The following is a 25,687-nucleotide window of genomic DNA, read 5'->3' as shown; positions in this document are numbered from 1 at the left end:
CATCAAAATAATGACAGTATCAGATTATCAAATAAAACAGAAATCCAGGATTCCATATACATATGAAAAATGAATGACTAGTGGGAAAAGCAGAAACCATTTCATAGTAGAATGTCAACTCATAAATGTAAAAAGAATCCTATAGTAGAAAAATCACCATTTTTTCTCACAAATAATTGATTCAGGAAAGAGTTATCTATGGTGGTAAATTTAGAGGGCATATTTAATAAGAAACGGGGTATTTCCAGTGTCTCTTCATAAATTAGTTAATTAAAGAGTTAAATACAACAGCCCTCATTATTTAAAGATTCTATATTTGTGAATTCACCTACTCACTAAAATATTTTTGTAACCCCAAAGTCAATACTGCTGTTGTTTCCCAATTCTGACTACCAAAAAATTGTGATTAGTGCTCTTGTCAAGCAATGCATATTTTTTATTGTGTCCTCTGGGTACAGACTTGCTCTCCCTTTCAAGAGCTTTAAATTCTCCTGGTGTTAGAAAAATTTAATCTGTTAGCACTAGTGTATTCTAGTGTTTTTTATTTTATATTTGTAACTCTCTTCTTCAACAGTGAAAAACCTGGCTCCCATTATCTTCAAAATTAGTACTCATTGGCTGAATCTTAAAACCAAAAATTTGCCACCCTATATCATTGAAAAGTAACCTGTCAACTAGAGTTCACTGTTAATTTATAGCTATTTTTGTCTTTAGACAGTATATAGTTAAAATACCATGTTTAATGGTGCAGACGCCGGACCGCAGTGTCCGAGTCATTATGGATAAAATGAGACATTCACATGGACTACCGAGTCCGGTGAAGGAAAAGGGACAGCATGGCTTTTCTCTCAAGGGGAGCAAAAGCCACTTCCTCCGCCCTGAAAGGCCTTTATTGGATTTCTCCGCCCATTACATGATGGTCCTCATTACTATGCACAGGTTCACTCTAGGTGATTGCCTTTTACAGAAAACAAAGGAGCCAATGCTGCTAATCACATCACAGAAAAAGGATATTTGCAAGTGAAAAGGCAAAAGTGGTTGAACCAGTTACACTCATCTTTGGAAGCTTTAGCATGGATTTTAGGAAGTTACTTTGCAGTAACTGTCCTCAATTCAGGGTGAGGGAGTTTGAGCAAAAAGCAAGACTCATAGGTGCCTAGGTACATTGAGGCCTGATTCCCCATGGGAGAACCTATCTGTGGGCATGGGTCCCGTGCATCTCCCAGTGGGAGCTGAGCCCACGCCACACAGAACAGTCTCCTGCATTTAAGAGTTCCTTGGATTATTATTTTTTAGTGTGAATTTTATGTTGTTTTTGATAAGTTTTTTTAAGAATTGTCTAATATACAATCAATTACATCAATTTTTTAAAAAATATTTTATTTATTTATATTTTAGAAAAGGTAAGGGAGGGAGAAAGGGAGAGAGAAACATTAATGTGTGGTTGCCTTTCATGTGGCCCCCACTGGGGACCTGGATACAACCCAGGCATGTGCCCTGACCGGGAATCAAACCTGCGATGCTTTGGTTCGCAGCCCATGCTCAATCCACTGAGCTATGCCAGCCAGGGCTCAGTTTTGAGATAAGATTTTTTAAAAATAAAAATAAGTCTTAAACAATGCCCATCTCCAATTTATTGTACCAGTATGTCCTAGTAGCTGGCTACTCAGGTAGCAGCCTTCTTAATGACAAAGCTTTTTAAGGCTGATATGGAGAAAGAAAACATTTAAAAAAATTATTTCATTTCTAAAAAGATACTTTTTCTTTCTTGGGATTTCCTTCAGAGTTTTAATCAAGATCTTTTTCTTCAGCATGAAATTTACTTTATGTCAGGGGGAACAAACTCAAAGGGCTACAGATCTCAGGCAAGTAACATAAGTAAAGACTGTTGGGACAAGAAACTAAACTGTTAATCTTGTATTAAAGACGACAGGGATCCTCAGCCTGGCCAATTATTTCTACATGCTGGGTGCCACATCTTCCAGGTTTCCAAAGGATCTGGATTTTTATGTAAAAGTATGCAAAAGTTTTAAGTGTGTTGGTAGGTAATTTAATAATTTATAAATACTATATGGATTATTTCACTTCAGGTTCAACAGAAAATGGATGAGGGCCATCAGAAGATGATTTATTTGTGTTTTAACTGTTTAAAATGTTAAGATTAAAAACACTATTGTTAAACCCGTAAACTAGTGGAATGGTTTGACAACTTTTGGTATGTCCAGACAGGAGAACATTATACAGCCCTGAATATTCAGTAAGAACCCAGTCATATGCAAGAAACATGGGTGGATAGAAATACACCAAAATATTAATTTTAAATACATGTAAGTGTTCAACAGTGTTTAGGTATTACTTTTATAATCAGAGCAAGTTTTTGAAAATTCATTATGTGAAAAGCATCTTGCATTCTATTCTACTTAAGCTTAATGTAGTGAGAGTCTGTTATATTAATATATTATATGATTTGTTTGCAACTTTGTTTCCAATGCAGTTATTTTCTTTTCCTTTTTAGAGATGCTAACTTTGTTTTTCTCTGACTTTGTTTTTATCCTCCTGTCTGATGATTTCCAAAAGAACAACGAAACCAACTCCTCATTTAGATGGGTAAAGATTACTTTAATTTTATAATCTACTTTAAATTAATATTAAAATAAGAAGCTTTTATTTAATCACTTTTACTTGACTCTTTAGGCATCATGTTGTTTTTGGGCAAGTGATTTCTGGTCAAGAGGTTGTGAGGGAGATAGAAAACCAGAAAACAGATGCAGCTAGCAAACCATTTGCTGAGGTGCGGATACTCAGTTGTGGAGAGCTAATCCCCAAGTCGAAAGGTAAGAACAAGTACATATTTCTGATAATTCTTATGCATATACAACAAGCAGACACTCTAAATAGTTGGCATAAAAGTCACACTATAGTGAGTATAAAAATATGAGGTTTTGTGTTTTGAACATATTTTTGTTTTTTAAATGTGTTTTATCTTTATACTTTCATTTAACTTGGAACCACTTGACTTTTTCTTATTACTAATTTACAGTAATTTGTCCTCCTGTTTCTGCCTTTAAAAAAAAACTCAGTTGTCTAAATAGAATGGAAAACAGGTTCTTTTCTAAGGAAAGAGACAATGTAAAGAAGATGACAATTGAAGTGAATAACATAGACTAGGGAATTTTAGGGGAATAAATTATTTCCCCTTCATGCATTGCATCTGGCATGTTTATGTAACTCTTATAGTTATTATAGATAATTAGGTCTGACATTCTAAAATAATGGGATTACTTTTAAAATTGTGTAGAAAGCAATAAAATATTGAATTGGCTCTTCGATTCTTACTAGTCTAGGGACCAATAACATCAATCCTTAGTTTTTCATGATGAACAAAGGTGAGAGTCATCTGTAATATTTTGTGATCCTCACAGTAGTCCTTTAATATTATTTCCCCTATTTTATAGATGAAGATATATTTACCACATCAGGGAACTAGGTCTCAAACCCAAGTATGCTGATTCCAGATCTAGAGCTCTTACTGTTATGTTGCTAATTCATTGTGCATTAACATTTCTTTCAGAATTGCCCTAAGCAGAACATTCTTTTCTGAAGTTTTGGGTATACTGATTTCCTCTGTAACATTAGAAATATGCACATTTTGTTTTGTTTTGTTTTAATTTTAAAAGACCCCAGATGGTCATAGAGACTTCTGATTTTTTATTTTTTGTCTCTGCATTCCATTTTGATTCTGATGATTTCCCTTTCTTCTCTGTCATATCAAATATGTACCTCATAAACCAGTGCAGGAATATGCAGCTAATAATGGGACTGTGTATATAACTTCTTGGTGTTCATGACTCTGCTTATCCCTTATTTACGAACAACAGGTATAATGTATGCTTTGTGTTTCCCACAATTCAATAAAGAATGAGGCGATGTTGAGTATCGTGAATTTGTTTTAAAAAATTATATTTCAATTTATTTTTCAGTTACAGTTAACATGAGTTTCAGGAATATAACATGGTGATAAGACAAACATTTATATACCCTAATCACTGTTTTAAAAAGGAAAAAGGAAGAAGCCATCTATATTAATGTGTGCAGATTTTAGACCTTGAACTTACTGATATTTAACGCTTCAGAGTGTTGTTTGTACGATTGGAATATTTTGTTTTAAAACAATATTTTTTCCCATATCATCTAGGAAATCTTCATCTTTTATTCTCTAACAGCTAGTTTTTTTCCCTCTTCTTCTTCTTACTACATTTTGTAGTCTTTAAAGTAATTGTGCTAAGATCCATTCTCTGCTTATAAAAGTTAAGAATGCTGTCCTGGCCTGGTGGTTCAGTTGGTTGGAGTGTTGTTCCGTACACCAAAATGTTGTGGGGTTTGATTTCCAGTCAGGGCACATCCAGGAGGCAATTGATTGATGTTTCTCTCTCACATCTGTGTGTGTGTGTGTGTGTGTGTGTGTGTGTGTGTGTCTCTCTCTCTCTCTCTCTCTCTCTCTCTCTCTCTCTCTCTCTCTGTCTCTGTCTTTCCCCTTCTTCCTCTCCCCTCCTTCCTCCCTCCCTCTCTCTCTCTCCCTAAAATCAATAAACAAATCCTCAGGTGAGGACTAAAAACAAACTAAAAAGTTAAGAATACTATGTGGTTTATTTAGAATAAATATTGGGGTACTAAAAAAGCTTATATTTTAAGCCATAAACCATTATCATAGACTCTTGTAATGTTGGTGTGGAGATTCTTTGGGTATTAAGAGGTCAGTGTTTGAATATTTGTTGAAAGGATGAGAATGTGAATGAATGCCAGTCTTTATTATTTGTGCCCTTATTTTCACCTGAAGAGATGAATGCTACTTTTGCCCATGGCATTCTGGCCGGGAAGTTGTACTGAAAGTTGATGTAGTGTGTCTTAGTTTGTGTTCTTCAACTTCATGTTAAAGAAACATGCCTTGCCCTTAATCAGTTTCAGCAGTTGAGGAAGATTGCCCTTTATTAGTGTCTGTCCAGTAGTTCCTAAAGAAGTCAGACTTGTTTCTAGCCATATCTCCCATGCCTGTGGTATTCAAGATAACACTGTAGAAAAGATCTTTATGTTTGAGATCACACAGTTTGGCAACTTATTTTATAGTTCTTCAATTACCATTGGTCAGAATGGATTTTGTCATGCACCTATGTAATCTTTTTTTGTATTTTAAATTGGGAATAGTCAGAAAGCTTACATTTAAAACCTTGTTTGAGAGATTAACACCCCAGTTTAAAAAAATAAATGCAGAATATTTTTTTTTTCCTTTTTCTAACTTCCTGAAAGAAAACAAAAAGACTTCTGAAGAAATCTGACTGTCTGGGCCCACCTGTAAATAGTCTTGGTGAGTCTGGGCAGTCTTCTTGGGCCTTTCTCCTTTTTGCTGTTAAGGCAGTTCTGCTTTTTGTGGCTGTTTGAATGTGCTTGAGAAAGTCCAGAGTCAAAGAGAAGAACCTTCCAATAGATGCTGAGACAGAACACTGGAGACTAATAAAAGCTGCATCTCTGAGGCTTTCAGGGGACATAGTAGAGAGTAGAACACAGAGCTCCAAACACTACCTAGAATAAGGTATTCCCTGTGTTTTCGAGAGTTGGCATGAACTCAAGTCATGCTGGTCTCTTCAGAGTTCAGTTGTTAAGAGAGGCCTGTCCACCATGGCCATGCAACAAGAGACGAAGCCATTGCTGTATTACAGAGTACACAGAAACACTAGTTCTGAATTGTGGCAACATATCAATAAATAAATAGTTATATGAGCAGAAATTTTGCACATACGTGGTAAGAAACAGATTGCTTGGCAGTTCAGAAAGAACAACACAATAGAGGAAGCAGCTGGTAAATGTTGTACTTGGGAGACAGTGGAGAACACCCGAGTTGTTTCTGTGGTGTCAGAGTCCCATTTATTCAGAAATTAAGGATTGTGGTCATGGCACTTTTACGGGAAAACAGTAGGAAATTGTTGAAAAGAGGAGAGCAGAGTTGTGGAACAAAAATACCTAAAGGCAACCCATTTTAGGGATACTTCCACTCTTTGTTTCAAAGTTTATTTCCATAATGTCCCAGAAATTTTCTTATTGTAAAAGTTTCATGTGAAATTCACTGGTGCATACCCTGACCAGTGTGTCTCGGTTGGGCATCATCCCGAAAACCGTAGGGTCTCAGGTTTGCTTCCTAGTCAGGGCACATGCTTACTTAGGTTGCAGGTTCAATCCCCAGTCAGGTCACCGAGGCAACCAATTGATGTTTCTCTCCCTTTCTTTCTCTGTCCCTTTCCCTCTGAAATCAGTGAGCATGTCCTTGGGTAAGGATAAAAAAGGAAAAAAAGAAAAACAAATTGGTATAGAATCTATAGATCTCAAATAAAAATGTAAGGCAGCATTTTCCTTTTAAAAAAATTTATTTTGACTTTATCGGGGTTACATTGGTTAATAAAATTATATAAGTTTCAGACAGCATTTTCTTACCTTAGATTTTTAAGAGTAAAATGTTGTGGGGTTATGTTTGTTGTCAGTAAAGTCAATTGCTAATTAGTAAGATTGAACCACATCCTACCCTAGCTCCCTGCCAAAGGTCAGTGAACAGATTTGGGAAATTATTTTACATAGTGATAAGCAAACTGCATAATTCTAAACTAACCATAAATGGTCCAAGAATTGAAAGTGTTACCATTTAAGCCCTGGCTGGTGTAGCTCAGTGGATTGAGCGCGGACTAGGAACCAAAGTGTCCCAGGTTCGATTCCCAGTCAGGGCACATGCCTGGGTTGCAGGCCATAACCCCCAGCAACCACACATTGATGTTTCTCTCTCTCTCTATCTCCCTCCCTTCCCCTCTAAAAACTAAACAAATAAAATCTTTAAAAAAAAAGTGTTACCACTTATAATTCCTTTTCATCCATTTTAATTAACTTTCATTGAGGTGTTGCTTTTACTACTGTTTCATTTTGGAAACCTTAAGGATATTGATGCTTGTAAGATACTTTGAAATAGATTTTGTGTAAGTGGTTAGGCAGAGAGGTAGGGTTTTTTGGAGAAAGGGGTGGAAACAGTTGTCATACTTGGAAGTTTAAAAATTTGTATTTTTAAACTTAGTAAATTCATTTGGTTCAAAATTTAAAAAGCATGAAAGTAGTCAATAAAAATTCTCCCTATCTCTGTCCATCAGTTCCCATTCCCAAATTTTGTGCAGCATTCCACGTGTATGTGAATGCCAATCGTGTAGGGTACATTTTTAGAAATGGTATTAACAGATTATAGGAGTCCTGCATTTGTAATTTTGGTACACATTGCTACTAGAATATAGGAAAATAAATTTGTACCCTTTGCAGAGCCACATATTATCAAACTAGTGAATCTTTGCCAGCCTAATAGGTTTTTTAAAAAGCCAGTTTTAATTTTCATTTCTCTAAGGTGCTTATTAGCATTTCTTAAAAACCTATTTGTAATTATTTTTGTATTAACTTATTGCTAACTGCTATCCTCAGCCCCCATTTTTACTCATTCTTCTTCTTTTCTGAAATTTCAGTCCTTCTGTTATTTCTGTTGTTTGAAAAATTTTCTTTAACCACTTTTTAAGGATAGGTGTGCTGGTAACAGATTATCTTAGTTTTATTAAAACGTCTTTATTTAGTTTTCATTTGATGGGTGTTTTCACTGGTTGCAAAAATCTGGGTTGATCATTCTTTCAGCATATAAAAAAGTGTTATGCCACTTTCTTCTGGACTCTCTAGTTTCAAATGAGAAGTCTTTTGTCTCCCAAATCATTGTTCCCCTATAGTTAACTTAACTGTTCCTCTCTGCTTTCAATGTATATGTATTTTTTGTATTTAGTTTTCAGAAATTTGATTTTGTGGGTTACCTAGAGTTTATCCTTTTTTTAGGTTTGCTTAGCCTCTTGAATATGTAGGTCTATAGATTGGGCCAAACATGGGGAATTTTATGCCGCCATTCTATTTTATTTTTTTCAGCCACAAACTTTTTCTCCTTCTCAGATTCTAATAAGACAAATGTTTGATCTTTCGTTTATTGTTCTACAGTACTCTCAGTCTCTGCTCATTTTTTGTTTTTTTTTTTATATATTTCTGATATTCAGGTTAGATCATTTCTATTGGTCTTTCTTCTGATTCACTGACTTTCCTCTGTCATCTCCACTCTGCTATAAACTTGCTCCCCTGACCAAATTTAGTAGATTTTAGTTATGTTTCATTTCTAAAATTTGTTTGACATTTTATATCTCCTTTATTCCTGAGAGGTTATTTTTTATTACTTTTATTCATTTGCTTAAAAAGTATTAATAATTGCATGTTGAAGCATTTTTAAGATGGCTTCTTTAAATCCTTGTCAATTTTAACATCTGAGTCTTCTGGGTGTTGGCATTTTTTGATTCTTTTCTTACTAAGTTGTGATTTTCCTGGTTCTTGGTATTATTAGTGATTTTTTGTTTGTTTTTTCTGTATCTTCAACATTTGGGGTACTATAAAACTCTCGATTCTGTTTATATTTTCTATTTTATCGGGCAATCACCTTATTTGGGTTTAACATGTAGGTCCTGGCCTACTTTTGTGGACTGTGGTTTCAATGATAATTCAGTTTTCAGAGTCCTTGCAGTATCCTTTCTGGTGTGCTTCGTTTGTGTGCTGCCCAGTGACCCTGCTGAAAACCTTGATGTATTCAACACTATAGTTTAATTCTCAAACCTTTTGCTGTATTAGTTCTGGTCAGTTTCACTTGGGGGTCTGCCCAAGACTTCATATATGTTTAAACAATCCCTTTCTTCAGTTTCTTTCTTTCTGAAATCCATGCCATTTGCCAGTGCAGGGATAGGCTTCCTCCTTGGTGCCCACTGACATCACTCTGGCAGGGGCGTGGAGGGAGTATTATGATGTATATTGGAAATTCAAGTTCACCAACTCATCTCTGCTGGCATAACCAAGAAGGAGTGGGTGATCCTTCCTTTTCCTTGTGTTTGCTTGGAGTAGGGCAGGCATTAGTAATAATTTTTTTTTGTCCTGCTAAATCATCCTTTTTCCAGTCCTTTGTCTGAAGAGAGCTTTTCTTGGGGCTTTTAAAAATATGTACACATTGGTATTTCTGACTTGGTTCTCCAGCATGAAATCTAGGGTATATTGGAGGCAAATTGAAAACTGCCATATCATCCTCCAGAGATTCCTAGCCACTCTACAGATAATTCTCACTACTTTTTCTTGACCCTGTTTCTAACCCTAATAATACCCAGTGCTTATTTTGAAAACATACATTTGTTCCATTTGATTGATACATTAGAAAACAGTTTGAACATAACACAAATTTCAGCTTTGCTTGTGCATGATTTTGTCTATAAGAGACACTAAATGAATACAGAAAATCATATCCAGCTGGACAGCTCCACGGGAATACACCAAAATCACACATGCATGCACCTCAAACATGTATTCAGCTACCTCAGTTCATCACTTATGATGAGTTACACCTAAGGACAATTTGTTAAAACTTCCCATCTGGTTTCAGATCACTCTTCTTCCACTAGATTACAGTAACTCACAAGCTGCAGCCCTTCTGATGTTCACTTCCACAAGCAACCCCCCGGTCTTTTTCAAAATAAAGTACCTTATTGTCTTGTTTGTTTACCATCTGACATGCAAAACTCTGCTGCAATTTTATTAGTTGTTTGTTTGTTTGTTTGTTTAATGTGTCGCTGAAGTTTTTGAATTTTGTGCCCCGGTTCCATTTTTCCCATAAGCCATGCGGTTTTATTGTGCAGTTTTTCATTGTATGGTGATTTATAGGAATACATACGTTGTGTAATGGAAGTGACTAGTTTTACAAAGTATTTCCACTTTACTTTTATCCTTATTGACTGTACTCCTAAATTCAGATACAATTTATAGTCAGAGCTTCTAAAAAATTTATCAAGCATGTGCTTTCTGATGCCGTTTGCTATTCAGTTCACACTCGTCGTTCTTATTCTCCAAATAGATTGTGAACTCTGAGGGTAGAGCGCATGTCTTAAAAAGTTCTCTGTGGACTTCCCTATATACTCCACAGTTCTTTCTTTCCATGTCTTGGCATTATGTTGAACATATATCTGATACTAATCACTTAAACATACTTGTTCATTCAGAAAGATAAAATTTCAGTTAGATTTACATTGTTTCTAAATTATATTTTTAAATTTAGGGTAATACAGATTTTGAAACTAAAGCTACATTCTATGAATAGAATATAATATTGATAATGCCATGTCTCTAATTTTTGCCTTTTTACTCATCTGCTCTTTACTACCATTTCTTTTTCGATCAATTTCTTTTTTTTTTTCCTAAACAGATACATAGGAAAAGGGCACAAAAATTAAATTTTGCACATGAAACAATGCTGACAAATATTGAAAGAGGGGTAAAAGCGCTCTCAAAGCTGTTTTCCAATGCATCTTTTCTTAAACACAGTTTTTCCTTTTTTAGTTTTCATATGATACTCAGGCAGATTATATTACCATAAAAATAGTTAAATCTCTTTCTAGCCTTCCATATTAGTGTGGTATCTTGCTTCACTCAGATATTTTCCTGACAAGTGATGTGTAAACTAAACAAATGCTGTTTGAAATACATTTCGTGGGGAGAATGGGCTTGCTTTTTAAAGAAACAAATGGCAGAGTATTTCTCATAGGAAAGAATCCCAATGCAAAATAAATGAAAAGTTAGAACTGGTAAATAAAACTGTGTTAATCATGGGGTAAAGCATTAGTCAAGTAATTTTAACAGCTGTGTTTTGTACTTATGTGGAAAATTTTTATTTTGCTTTCATATTATGTGGTCTGGGGTATTTTTATTTAGAGTTATACATAATCACTATGAATTTATTTTCTTCCCCTTAGATTTCTTTAAGTCTGATCCCCACCTACCCTCCTAATGTCCCTCAGGTTTTTAGTATATATAAGTAGATATTTCAGGTTATATATATTTGTGTACCCACTCTGCCTCACCAGCAGCAGTGGCCTTGCATTCAGATTAATAGTTGACCTAATGGAACAAGATGGGCTTCACTCAGAAGTAAGACTATTTATCTTTAAGAAATGATATAGGACAGAAAACTGCATGGCTTGTACAGGAGCAACATCATGGAGACCTCATAAATTCTAGGCAGAGCTTGTGTATGTCTCAGGCATCTCACACTTCACGTATTCATTGTTGTGAGCACAACTGACTGAAGAAGCCTTTACCTCTGGGTCGCTTCAGTTTTTTTTACCTTGTTCCTATTCTTAGTGCAGCAGCTTGTCATTGATACTAGAAAAGCTATCTTGACAGTGAACCACAAGTCCTCAACCAAATATATAGTGACTTCGGCCAGATTCTCACTTTTACTGTGAATTAGTACATGTCTGTATATTTTGAGTTAAGAGTGTCAAGAATGATTTGGCCAAATGCCAAATCCTTAGGTATTCCTAGAGCTAAAGAAAGGAAAGATTACAAACTAACTGTTAAACCTTTCAGTAAAGTTATGTAAACAGAAAGCCAACAGTTAGTCCAAAGATATATTTTCCTTGTCCTCTTTGATTTGCCTATTGAGGAAAACATTAACATATATAGAGGTGATTGAAACAGTATAACAAAACACCCATATGAATTAACCAGCTTCAAAAATTAATTTATAGACAGTCTCTTCTTACCTATTCCTGGCCAGTTCTCTCTTTTCTGTTATTTTGAGGCAAATTCTGGTATAACATTTTATTGATAAATATTATCTCTAAAAGATGACTTTAAAAGATAACCAACACCATAGTATGAAAACATATATATACACACATTTCTAAATATAAAAAATCTGATAATAATCAAATTCCTGATTGTTTTATTGATGTTAATTTTTTATGTTTTATTTATTTATTTTTAGAAAGGGAGGAAGGGAGGGAGAAAGAGAGGGAGAGAAACATCAGTGTGTGGTTGCCTCTCACATGCTCTACACTGGGGCACCTGGCCCGAAACCCAGGCATGTGCCCTGACTGGGAATTGAACCAGCAACTGTTTGGTTCACAGGCCAGCACTCAGTCAACCAAACCACACCAGCCAGGGCTGATGTTAATTTCTTGATATTTCAGTCCAAATAAAGTTTAAACATTAGGCCTGGTCTTACAAGGCTTTTCATTGTTGTTTTTTCAATAGAGGCCAATCCCATCTTCCTTTATATTTTTCTTTAAGATTTGTTGATCAGCCTAAATCATTTGTTCTGTTTTCCAATATTGTACACACTGGATTTTACTGGTTGCACCTGTATATTTTGTAATGTGTTGTTTCTGTACTTCTATTTCATGAAACTGTGGTCCTAGAAAATTGATTCAATGCAGTTTTGATTAGTTTTTTTTTTAGTTCCTTTTGATAGGAGCACAAAGTCACATAAGACAGGTTATCTTTGTGCTCTGCAGTGTCCATTAGTGATGAGTTAGTTGTGAAATGATGATATTCTAACTCTGCTTACTACATTTATTCCTAGAATACTTTTGATAAAGAGCATCTTCATCTGCTATTTAGTTAGTGGTACAGTTCAGATAGGAAAAGAAGGATAAATGCTTTGTATTTTACTTACCAATGTCGTTATGAACTGATAGATTTTAATGTAGTTGATGTGTTCCAGTTTATAGTAGCTATCTGTATATCAATGGTCTCCCATCTTTGGCTTGATTTCATTTTTTAAGGCCACCATGGTTTGAATTAGAATACCTTTAGATGAGTCACGCTCTATCTAGTTTGTCATATCTTTCCCCAATTTTTGTTTTATTATACCTGGTTAACTTCACTTATTTATGTTACTTGCCTAGTTCTTAAAGTATTCGAGTTTTGGTACCCCTTCTAAAATTAACATTTCCTTAAGCCAAAGTAAAATTTTAATTTGAAATTTTTTGGTAGATACTTCAAAATATTATTAATCATTGGCAAATGACCACCCTCTGTTGTAAATCTTCTCTTAAACTAAAGCTACATTTCTTAATCTTAGGAGAATGCATAGGCATGGAAACATAAGCCCATGCTAATGGAATCGTGTTCCTTATCTTTCCACATTCATGCAAATTGTTTTTTCTTCTATTTCTCTCCTCCAATTCTACTTTCAGTCTTGATTAAAGAAAAAGTCAAACACTGTAAGATTTGATCTGGGACTCTTAAATGTTACTTCTGTGCCTTTTAAAAAAACTATATTATCAAATGTTTCCTAAAATTAGTTTATTGTTTTAGATTTACCTGTTACTTTTCCAGAATTCATTAGTTTAATGCATACAACTCTGACCCATGAATCTGGAGATACGGATTCTCTTTTTTTTAAGTATATTCTATTGAATATGCTTTACAGTTGTCCTAATTTATCCCCTTTTGCCCCCCTCTGCCTGGTATCCCCTCTTCTCTCCAGCAGTCCCTTCCCCTTAGTTCAAGTGGTGCATGTAAGTTCTTTGGCTTCTCTATTTCCTAGACTATTCTTATCATCCCCCTATCTGTTCTGTACCTACCAATTATGCTTCTTATTCTCTTTATCTTTTCCCCCATTCTCTCCCCTCCCCACTGATAACCCTCCAAATGATCTCCGTATCTAGATTATGTTCCTGTTGTGGTTGTTTGCTTAGTTTGTTTGTTTTTTTAGATTCACTTGTGAATTTGTTGCCATTTTAATGTTCATAGTTTTGAACTTCTTTTTCTTAAATAAATCACTTTAACATTTCATGTAATAATGGCTGGGTGATGATTTCCTTTAGCTTTACCTTGTCTGAGAAGCACTGTATCTGCCCTTCGATTCTAAATGATAGCTTTCCAGGTAGAGTAATCTAGCTTATTAGGTCCTTGACTTTCATCACTTTAAATACCTCTTGCCTTGTCCTTTCTTGCCTGCAAAGTGTCTTTTGAGAGAGCAGCTGATGGTCTTATGGGAACGTCTTTGTAGGTCACTCTCTGCTTTCCTCTTGCTGCTTTGAAGATTCTCTCCTTATCTTTAATCTTTGGTAACTTAAGTATGATGTGTCTTGGTGTGTGCTCCCTTGGGTCCAACTTCTTTGGGACTCTCTCTGTTTCCTGGACTTGCTGTCTATTTCCTTTGCCAAATTAGGGAAGTTTTCTTTCATTCTTTTTTCAAATAAGTTTGCAATTTCTTACTCTTCTTCTGGCATCCCTATGATTGGGATGTTGGCACCTCTGGAGATGTCCCAGAATCATCTTATACTATCCTCATTTTTTCAAATCTTGGTTCTTCTTTTTGTTCTGGTTGAATGTTTATTTCTTCCTTATATGCCAAATCATTGATTTGAATCCCAATTTTTTCCCTTCACTGTTGGTTTCCTATAGATTTTTCTTTATTTCATTTAGTATAACATTCATTTCTTCCTTTATGTTATTGCCATATTCAGTGAGTCTCTGAGCATCCTGATCACCAGTGTTTTGAACTCTGCGTCTGATTGGTTTAGTTCCTTTTCTGAAATTTGGTTCCTTTCTTTCATTTGGGCCATATTTCGTTATCTCCTCAGTTTGGCAGCCTCCCTGTGTGTTGTTTCTGTGTATTAGGTAGAGCTGCTTTGACTCCCTGTTTTAGCACACCTGTTAAGTTGTATGGGCCAGAGTCTTAGGTATTCGCCAGGGCAGGGTGACCCACCCCACCACTTTGTGGCTCTGTGTTGGGGGAGGGCTCAGAGAGGGGACAGAACTGCTGCCTGGCTTCTGGAGATTTTCTGGGCCCTCACCCTGTTTCCAGTTACTTCACCCACTTCCTATATGTGACTGGTACCCTTTCAGCTGTTGTCCTGGTGGTATATCCCGGAGTGGGCGGGTTTACATATGCTCTGAGTCCATGCAGGACCTTGAAATGGACTCTCCTAAGAAATTGGCAGTTCCTTCTGCTCCACTGTGTCAACCCCCACTGGTTTTTACAGCCAGAAATTGTGGATCCTTATCTTCCCGGCAATAGAATCCTGGGCTGTGTGGTCTGGCCTGGGGCTAGAATTGCTCATTCCCAAGGTATCCCTCCTGGTTTTTATCTGCCAGTCATGAATGTGTGACTGCCAATTCCACCACCTCTCCACACCAGACCCTGTCTCCTTGCCGCTCCACTCTGACTGCCCCTCCTACCCATCTGGATGAATGTGGCTTCTTTAAATCCTTAGTGGTTGGACTTCCATACAGTTTGATATTCTGGGAGTTTTGGATGTTATTTGTTTTGAGGTTCATTCTTGTAGTTGCACAAGGAGGTGAAACATGTCTACCTATGCCTCCATCTTGACCAGAAGTCCTGGGGATCTGGATTCTAATCCTGACTCTTGACTCCTTTCCTTTACCCCTCAATTCAAATAGGTGGGTGAGCTAGGTGTTAAATACTGGACTTAGAAAATATAAATTTTCCACTTACAAAGTTTGTCTAAAAAGCGTTGACCAAAAATCCTTTTTGTTTTTTAACAAAAGCTAAGAAAGAAGAAAAAAAAAGGCATAAATCATCCTCCTCCTCATCATCATCCAGTGACTCAGATAGCTCAAGTGATTCTCAGTCCTCTTCTGATTCTTCTGATTCTGAAAGTGCTTCTGAAGAGAAATCAAAAAAAAGAAAAAAGAAACACAGGAAAAATTCCCGAAAACACAAGAAAGAAAAGAAGAAGCGCAAGAAAAGCAAGAAAAGGTCTTCATTTTATTTTTGTCACTAATGTTATATTCTAATTCCCTTCTGTTTATAAATAAATCTGTTGGGATTTTGGATCAATTATATGGGAACATTAAAATAGAAATATGTTATAGCATGAAGTATAAAACCATTTTGATATTCTACAGTCTGTAAATTAAATTTGGGTCATACTCATTTCCATTTTTAACAAAACTTCAGTTTATTTTGTCTGATCTCAATGAAATTGTGCTTTTGGTTTTGTAGGTTTGTATTTATGGGAGGTATATGGGATTAGTGAGAGTAATGGGAAACCAGTGATTGTGTTCCTTATTTTCTCTCACAGTCTCTCTTGCTCTTTTGTCTTGCACTTCTTTTGCTCCTCTAAGGGCATAAGGATAAAAGGCAGATGTCATTGTGTTTCTTTCTTTTCTTTTTTTCCGTTTTTGTCTGAAATAATGTGTTTGTACTAAAATTTGTTTTTATATGCCTATTGCCTCTAAAGCAACTAATTTCTTTACCTTCATTTTAAAGTATCATAAGTTTATCAGAGTACATTGCCATGGAGTTTCATATTTTGGACCCATTTTAGTGGGAAATATTTTTTGAGAATGTGACAATGGAAACATTTTGTTTTAATTTTTGGTTGGTTTGTCACAGGAAGGAATTGCATTTTTCCCATGTAACTATCTTTGGGGGGTACTAGATGGCATAATATATCGATATCTTAAAGGAAAGAAATAGAGAAAACTGTACTTGAACAATGATTAAAAAAGAAATCATTGCCTAAAAAAAAGAGTTTATAACATTAAAAAAAAAGGAAAGTAATAACAACAATCAGATATTTGGGGTAGTCAGTAACTGAATGAAATTTGTTTTGTGTTTCTATTAAGCGCATCTAGTGAAAGTGAGGCTGAAAATCTTGACACACAACCCCAGTCTACTGTCCGTCCAGAAGAGATCCCTCCTATACCTGAAAATAGATTTTTAATGAGAAAAAGTCCTCCTAAAGCTGATGAAAAAGAAAGGAAAAACAGAGAAAGAGACAGAGAGAGAGAGTGGTATGTGAATGTATATGTCTTGTAGAGTTCCCTACAATCTTTACCATAATCTTTTTTCTTAAAAAAGTGTTTATTTATTTTAGGCAAGATTTAATTGGTGACTTTGTCCCAATATTGAAATCTTTTTATAGAGTAATGTTCATAAAGCTTCTTTTTGCTAGCCACATAGCTAAAAGGATAAATTGACTTAATTCAAACAGATTTTGAGTAAAACTTTCTTTGGAAGAAAAAAGCACTGCAAATGCCAAAATGATGTTAAGCAAAATTCTAAACCAATTCCATTTAAAAGCTAGATAAGTGTTTTACTGTGTAGTTGTATACATTAAAGTTCTAAGCAAGTAAAAACCTTTTCTTAGTCCTCTGATATGTAAAATAATGTTGTTTTCCTTTCGTGATTTGTGAAATTTTAGTAATGGTATCATGTTCAAATACTTTCAAAATTTTTCTACATAAAAGATTGAAGTCTATTATTTATGATCAGGTGTGTATTATAAAAGTAATAAAGTTCTGAGCAATCCTCTTATACTTCTTTAATACAGTAAAAATGTAAAAAGAATCTTAGTTATTTTAATATTGATGGATTGAACTTTTATTTTTCTTCATGTTTTAAGCAAGGATGTTTCTAAGGAAGAAAATATTAAAGGAAAAATGTTTGCACTACTTAAGAACAAACTTTTCAAATATAACTTACATTGGTATTGCTAATGCTAATCAATATTAACTCGTTATTTGAAAATTGTTTTCTATGATATAAACATCTTAATTCAGACTACCTTGTTTCTACTTAATTCGCATTAATTACTCTTTGGTATAGTTTTATTACCGATGAACAGCTTTTGATAAGATAATAGGATACTTTGGAATAAGTTTTAAAACTATTTTCTCAACAGCGTACAGCCTACTCTGAGCTCTTCTATGTTGATTTTCCTTAGCACTATCAAGTTAACTTCATCTTTAGTAGTGATGATACAACAGTGTTTCTCAACAGGACACAGTTGGAATTTTGGGGGCAGGATAGTTCTTCATCCTTATGCATTACGAGGTTTTAGCATTCCTGACTCCTGGGCACTTAGTACCAACAGCACCTTGTCTAGTTATTGATAGTGAAAAAAAAAAATGCTCCCATACTTTTCCAGATACCTGCTAGGAATTAATAACACACCTGGTTGAGAACCACTGATTATATATAAGACTTTAAATTGATTACTTTAGATCATTAAAACTGTATTCCTCAGATTTATTTTTATGAAATAATGTATTTTCACTTCCTTCTAGTAATCCGCCTAACCCCCAACCTGCTTCATACCAGAGGCGACTTCTGGTTACTAGGTCTGGCAGGAAAATTAAAGGAAGAGGACCAAGGGTAGGTCATTCTTTTCCCATGAATCTTAATAGTATTAATTTATTTTAAAATAATTTTAGATTATTTCTTAAATATTGTTAGACATATAAGTAACTACAATTTAGAGTACATGTGTATATTGAATTGTTATCTTCTCTTGATAGTAACTTGTTTGTTTTAGTACTTCCAAACTGCAAATCCGTGGAACGTTCATGAGTTTTACGTGTGTGTGGTGTAAAATGAGATCGAGAGCTTTCTCTTGCCCCCTTGTTACTTCCTGACCACTACATCTCTGTTCTTGTTAAAAATCAACTATTCTTATAATTCATCCTTTTTCTCTTTACTAGACTGTCCTCATCAGAATTTAAATGTCTACTGTGTTTTCAGAATTTTAGAAACTTAGCTGTACTTAATATATTAACTATTTACTTCCTACTCATTCCTCAACCATTTCCATTTGTCTTCTCCCATTCTGCTGAAACATAGCAGTTGCCATGTGATCAGCTTCATGTCACAAAATCCAGTGGGGATCCCTTCAATCCTTGTCTTACTTAATCTCCCTCCTTGTAATAGTCATTTTGCCTTGTTTCCACCATATTTTCTTCCTATCTCTGACCAGTCTATCTTGAATTTCCAGCATCGGTTTATACTGTTCTATCCCACTTTTAAATATTATAGTACTTCAGTGTTCCAACGCTTCGCACTCCGCCTATGCTCCTTGGACAATCTTACCACTTCTGTGGCTTCAGTGGCTACCTATATGCTGATAACTTCCAAATTTTCATCTACTCTACTCTCATCAAGGTTTATTTGACAGTCATTTAGTTGTTTAATGGGCACTTCAGATTCACTATATATAATGTTGAGCATACGCACTTTTGCTGATCCTCCTTTAGTTTCCTGGTCTTATGACAAACACTACCACCTATGCTGTTACTGAAACCTAAAGCTCAAGAATCATCCTGGCTGGTGTGGCTCAGTGGATTGAGCACCAGCCTGCAAACCACAAGGTCACCAGTTTGATTCCCAGTCACATCGATGTTTGTCTCCCTCCCTTCCCCTCTCTCTCAATAAATAAATAAAACCTTTTATAGAAAGCAGCATTTTGTTTTCTCCCTTCTTTCCTATATTATATATCTATTTTTTTTATCCTCACTTGAGGTCATGCTTATTGATTTTTAGAAAGGGAGAGAAACATTGATGTGAGAGAAATATCAATCAATTTCCTCTCGCATGCTCCCTGATTGGGGACCAAGCCTGCAACCTAGGCATGTGGGCTGGCCAATAATCGAATCTGTGACCTTCCAGTTTCTGGGATGATGCTCCAACCAACTAAGCCACACTAGCCAGAGCTCCTATATTATATATCTTACTTATCACCAAATTCTCTCAGCTTAACCTCCTAAATACTCTGAATCCCATCTGCTTCTTTCAAGCTCCAGTCATCTTAGTTCAATTCACTGTATAGTCTCAGAACTATAAATAGCTTCCAAACTGTTCTCATGTCAGTTCTCAAACTTTTTTGTTTTAAGACCTCTTTACGCTCTTAAAAGTTACCAAGGATTCAAAAGAGTTTTTTCTGATGTGGATTATATCTATCAATATTTACTCTTCTGGAAATCAAAACCAAGAAGTATTTAAAACAAGACACAGGGGGTTGGCAAAAGTAGGTTTACAGTGGTCAGTATATGAAAGAGTTTATTCTTGTATTATTATTATTTAACTATTGTATTATTTTCCAGACAAACAACTTTAAACCTACTACTACTTTTGCCCAACCCTGTATATAAGCTCATATTCCTTCAGTTATGAAAACAAAGATATCAAAACATGTCATGTCTCTAAAAAATTCCACTGTATAATGAAAAAAATGAATGTGAAAAAGACAAATAATGTGATATTATGAAAACAGTTATTTTTAAAACATACACATTTAACTTTATCATTTTTATTCAAAGTTTGATTTTATAAAATACAAAAAGACATTTGTAAGAGTTCTGTTTCACCAGAATTTAAACAGCAGAAATAATGATAGCTTTGTAAGTATAACTTATACACATTAAGTCAAATAATTGAAGATTTTTTCAACATGGAAACTGCACAAATAAAATAAATGGCAAAAGGACCTTATAGCAGTATTTTGTTATTGTGGATTATCAGTTATTTTAGGATCTAAACAAACATTCTGAATATTCATTCAGACTTCTTTTGCCATGCGTCATATTTACCAATATTCTGAGTCAAAGCTACTTGACCAAAAGGTTGTATTTAGGAAGACCTTTATAGCTTTAAGACCGTATTTAGCTCTATAGCAAAAGTTTTTCCACCTACAGTTTACACCTTCAAAGGAATTGACATTACAGTGCTGATATACCCTGTTGGCTCCCTTTAGAACAGTGTGCAAAAAATTACCATATTTTTGGACTATAAGATGTACCCTCCACCCCCAGTTTGGGAGGAATAATGGTTGTTAATGCCATTTACATTGGTAAATATTATGTTATTTATGTTACTAAATATTTCACCCCATTTTTTGCCTAAAAATGTTTTCCCTATTTCCCTCCTCTAAAACCTAGGTGCTTCTTATGGTCCAAAAAATACAGTATGTCAACACTATGGAAAGTTAAACAGGTACCAGAAAATGGAATAATTATGCCGAGTTCAGTAAAGTACAATGTTAAGTTTTCTCCCTCTAAAAACTAATCAGTGAAATACAACCTGAGCTACACTTGACTTTGTTTCAGTAAACACACATTTGAAAATTACATTAGGTTTCTTATCTTCAATCAAGGACAGAGGTTTTATAGGCCACCCACTGCACTGTTTACTTTGTGGACTATAGTAGTGAATGAACACAGATAGACTTGCTCAGAATTGGTAATGAACTGTGCTCCCAATTCTTCCCACTTTTCAGGTACAGTCAAATTTTTATAGATCAGATCAAATGAACAAGAAACTTCCAACAGTGGCAGAAATGTCACCGGAGCTGTGATATGTCTGATCGCTGAGCAGATTTCATCTTTGATAGCTTTCTGAGACTTTCTCTGGGTATACTGTCATCTTTGGCAGCCTTGTCACACTCAATATCAAACTGCCATGTTTCCAGGACTTCACCACTTTGAACATTCGAGATGACTACCACCAGTTTCTAAACTGAACACTTGTATAACCAATCTTTTAGTTGTTCTACCACATTAGTATTTAGGTATTTCATGAGCTCAGGATCCGTAGTTAAGCAGGATGAGTCCATATTTCTACATTTAAGTCAAGTTTTCAGGTGGATAAATGCCACGCTGATATAAAATGCTGTTGGTGACAAATGAGAAGAACTCAGCCTTGATGTTGGCACTCCCACACAGGGTGACACCTCCTCCCAGGAAAGCTGCTGCACCATAACTGCTGCAGAGCTCCGCAGCAGCTCCCTTATGGAAATAGTTTGACCTCACAGATTCCCACCTTCCCCCTGACCCCAAGTCTTGAGATCCCTACACCACACTTCGAGAATCACTGTAACCCTTTCTCAGTGGTATTCAGAGTGATTATTTATTTAAAAATTGAAATCTGGCCCTGGCTGGCGTAGCTCAGTGGATTGAGCGCAGGCTGGGAACCAAAGTGTCCCAGGTTCAATTCCCAGCCAGGGTACATTCCTGGGTTGCAGGCCAGAACCCCCAGCAACCACACACCGATGTCTCTCTCTGTCTCCCTCCCTTCCCTCTCTAAATAAATAAATAAATAATTTTTTAAAAAGTTGAAATCTAATATGTCACTCTATTGTCATTGACCTTATGATAAATCCAAAATTGTTACCATGGCCTACAAGACCTCACAAAATCTAGTTCTTACCTCATCATCAGTATTATCAAGTACTACCTTCCCTTGTAGTTTTTAGTTTTTGTCTTTAGCCACACTTGATCTGTCTTCTGATCATTTCTAAAACATGCTGTTTCTTCCTATCTCAGGACCTTCAAACGTGGTATGTTTCATATTCCTCACATGTTCTTTCTCATGCATCTATCCTCACTACCTTTGCCTCTTTTTTTTCACCCTTGCCTAGGAAACTGCTCATGTATATTCTTTAATTCTCAGCTTTTAATTGTTTAACCCATACTAGATCAGACAACGTTTTTATGTATTCTCTGAATGTCTTTTGCTGCTTTTACATTCATTCTAATTGTCACTTTATATATGCTTGACATGTGTGATAATATGCCTGTCCCTGTGTTCTCCTAGCCTTGTAGAATATAAGTTACAGTAGAGCAAAATCAGGTGTGTCTTGGCTTCCTGATGTTTCCTCAGTATGTGGTAGAGTGGTTGGCTATCCTAAGAGTTGAGTAAACACTAGTTGAAAAAACGAGCATCTCTGCATTTACTCAGTTTTTTTCATAATACGGGAACTATTTGCTTTAAGACATCAAGAATACTCGTACATATTTTCAAATTGTAACTTGGCAACTTGTAAGGGTTCCTCGCATCTGTTATGCTTTAGCATCACTTAAATAGGACAGTTCCATAGAAAAGACGTGGGTGGCTGGAGTTTCTATGGTTAATGCTTTTTATTTGGAACTTATAGTATAACTATTTAAAGTATTTCTGCCTCATTGATTTCCTATCTGAAAATTGGGACATTTTTATCAGGCATAGAAATATCAGACATTTTATTGGAACCTAGAAATACATACACTTTAGCTGTGACATAATGCCTTTATATTTTTATGTTAATTTTTTCCCTTTTTATTTTCTTAAGCGTTATCGAACTCCATCTAGATCCAGATCAAGGGATCGTTTCAGACGTAGTGAGACTCCTCCACATTGGAGGCAAGAGATGCAAAGAGCTCAAAGAATGAGAGTATCAAGTGGTGAAAGATGGATCAAAGGGGATAAGTAAGATTTAACTATATTGTTTCAAATGTAGTGACAAGTTGTTTTTTGTTTTGTTTTTGCTTTTTCTTTTTTTTTTACTATTACACATAAAGTTTCTGAATATCTTAATGAAAGTAGAATATCGTTTTAGCTTATGATAGATACCAGTCTTAATAAAATTTCAAAACTTTTTTTTCTTATTTTTTAGGAGTGAGTTAAATGAAATAAAAGAAAATCAGAGAAGCCCAGTTAGAGTAAAAGAGAAGAAAGTAACTGATCACAGGCATGTGTCTGAGAGTCCAAATAGAAAAAGTGAAAAGGAAAAGAAAGTTAAAGACCATAAATCTAACAGCAAAGAGAGAGATGTCAGAAGAAATTCAGAAAAAGATGATAAGTATAATAAAAACAAGGTGAAGAAAAGAGCCAAATCTAAAAGTAGGAGTAAAAGCAAAGAGAAATCAAAGAGCAAGGAAAGAGATACAAAGCATAGTAGACATGAAGAAAAGAAGATGAGGTCAAGGAGTAAAGAGAAGGATCATGAGAATGCTAAAGAAAAAGAAAAATCTGATTCTAAAGGAAAAGATCAGGAAAGGAGTAGAAGTAAAGAGAAGTCTAAACAGTTAGAATCAAAAAGTAATGAGCATGATCATAATAAAAGTAAGGAAAAGGAAAGACATGCACAGTCTAGGAGTAGAGAACGTGATGCAACTAAAGGCAAACACAGTTACAATAGTAGAACAAGGGAACGAAGCAGAAGTAGGGACAGGAGCAGGAGAGTGCGATCCAGAAGCCATGACCGTGATCGTAGCAGGAGCAAGGAGTACCATAGGTACAGAGAACAGGAGTACAGGAGAAGAGGAAGGTCACGAAGCCGAGAGAGAAGAGCAACACCAGGAAGATCAAGAAGTAAAGATAGAAAGAGAAGGAGGAGAGATTCACGGAGCTCAGAGAGAGAAGAAAGTCAAAGCAGAAACAAAGAAAAATACAGAAACCAAGAAAGTAAGAGTTCACACAGAAAAGAAAATTCTGAGGGTGAAAAGAGAATGTACTCTAAAAATCGTGATTATAGTAGTTCAAATAATAACAGGGATAAAAAGGCTGATAGAGATCAAAGTCCATTCTCAAAAATAAAACAAAGTAGTCAGGACAATGAATTAAAGTTTTCCACATTGAAAAATAAGGAGGATGGGAAGACCAGATCCTCAGTGGAAAAAGAAAACCAAAAATCAAAGGGTCAAGAAAATGACCATGTACATGATAAAAATAAAAAATTTGATCATGAATCAAGCCCTGGAACAGATGAAGACAAAAGTGGATGAGTGAGTTGTATAAACTTCTTATTTCCATTCTGTCTTGAATTTTAAGTTTTAGAGACTTTTGCTGATGGATCTTTATGTTGTTTTCCCTTTTTCGTTGTTTTTGGTTTATGTTTGTCCTTTTTTTTAAATGTGGACTTCCTTGAGTTGATCTTTTGATAATCTGCAACCTGGATAATTTGTACTGCTAAAGTTTTAATAAACTTGAAATGAGAAAAACTTTGGTGTAATACTGTGTGCTGTGTTTTACTATTTCCTGTATACATTTCTGTGTTGCAACAATCAGCCCATGGCAAACATGCTGTTCTGTACCCTAACTTGTGTAATCATCATTTGAAAACAAGCATAACTGATTGTTGGAATATATTGTTACAAAAGCCTGTGTTTCTCATGATTAAAGGAACTTTAGAAGCCACTAGATAGACAAAATCTTGTAAAGATTTTCTGATTGGATTTATAATAGAGGCAGCAGCTTTTAATTATGCAGAAGCAGGATTCTAATAGCTTGAGATCTGAAGTCATCACTTTTGATTTTATAGTAATTTGTGCTTTAAAATACTTATTTATATTGTACTTCATGTGCTGTTCTTTATAGCTCCACATGTAGCTTGTTTCATATGAATATTTTTCATGTCTACGCTTGTTTTACTTAACTGTCTGTAAAATAGTTGAGTATTTTTTTCAGTTGATGTACTGAGTGAGCTTGACTTGCTGTTATACAGCATCTGACAAGTTAGCCTTGGAAGATCAGACTGTGATTCTCTATCTGTGATGCTTTTGCTCTAAAGAGATTAAACTTTTGCTTTTTGAGAACATTGTTTTATTATCCTTCTCCCAAGTGGGGGAAAAAACCCTTTTCTTACTAAAGCATACCACTTGTGCAACTCTTTATACGTTAGACAGATTTTAAAAGTTGTTAGTATTGCCACATTAACTTCCAAGATTTCTTTTTGGCCACTGACCTATATAAAGTTGAGTGTTAACTCTGCATGTGTTTTTCTGTTTTGTTTTGTTTTGTTTTGTTTTTGTTTGATTGTTTTGTTTTTTAAACTGCTCTAATTCTCGTAGCTGTGAGATTCAAATGGCAAGAAAAATGCATCTTTTCTATATATGTATCACAGTAGGCTTCAGCATGTTTATGACTCTGGTTTCTTTCTTTTCAGGTGGTTTATAGCAGTACTGTTAAAATTATTTTAACTGGGCATGTATAACATTGCCACATAGAGTAGAAAGTTGCAAAATTTTATAGCTTACAAAGTTAAACGTTAATGATATCTAAAGTCCATTTAGAATTTTATGTGTTGTATATTGCAATTTTTGTGATGTGTGGCCTTTTATTCTGTAATTTCTCTTCTAAATAAAATATTGAACATCCAGCAAACACAAAACCTGCCTCATTTGAAAAGAAATTTCAGAATTCCAATGAATAAGTAGCTTCTACAGTGTTTTGTAATTTAATATTTGTCGGTATAGTGTCAAG

General features: G+C 35.2%; 1 protein-coding gene and 1 pseudogene across 5 annotated transcripts in view; one reads left to right on the top strand and one right to left on the bottom strand.

The window, feature by feature from the left end:
- Positions 1-24,437, top strand: part of PPIG (peptidylprolyl isomerase G) — a 45,107-nt gene extending 20,670 nt beyond the window's left edge. For all 5 annotated transcript variants that reach the window (XM_045831419.1, XM_045831431.1, XM_045831438.1 and 2 more), the window contains 7 exons: positions 2,578-2,607; positions 2,695-2,834; positions 15,439-15,649; positions 16,522-16,689; positions 17,965-18,052; positions 22,776-22,912; positions 23,100-24,437. In XM_045831419.1, coding sequence (XP_045687375.1) covers positions 2,578-2,607; positions 2,695-2,834; positions 15,439-15,649; positions 16,522-16,689; positions 17,965-18,052; positions 22,776-22,912; positions 23,100-24,210 — 1,885 coding nt within the window. In that variant the 3' untranslated portion in view covers positions 24,211-24,437. The remainder of the gene's footprint in view (positions 1-2,577; positions 2,608-2,694; positions 2,835-15,438; positions 15,650-16,521; positions 16,690-17,964; positions 18,053-22,775; positions 22,913-23,099) is intronic.
- Positions 20,721-22,042, bottom strand: LOC123812003 (annotated as a pseudogene).
- Positions 24,438-25,687: the final 1,250 nt, after the last annotated feature.

This window comes from Phyllostomus hastatus, unplaced genomic scaffold (genome assembly GCF_019186645.2).
Source record: "Phyllostomus hastatus isolate PE091 unplaced genomic scaffold, TTU_PhHast_1.1 phas_contig_1, whole genome shotgun sequence".
NCBI lineage: Eukaryota > Metazoa > Chordata > Mammalia > Chiroptera > Phyllostomidae > Phyllostomus > Phyllostomus hastatus.
This window is presented reverse-complemented; position numbering and strand designations above follow the sequence as displayed.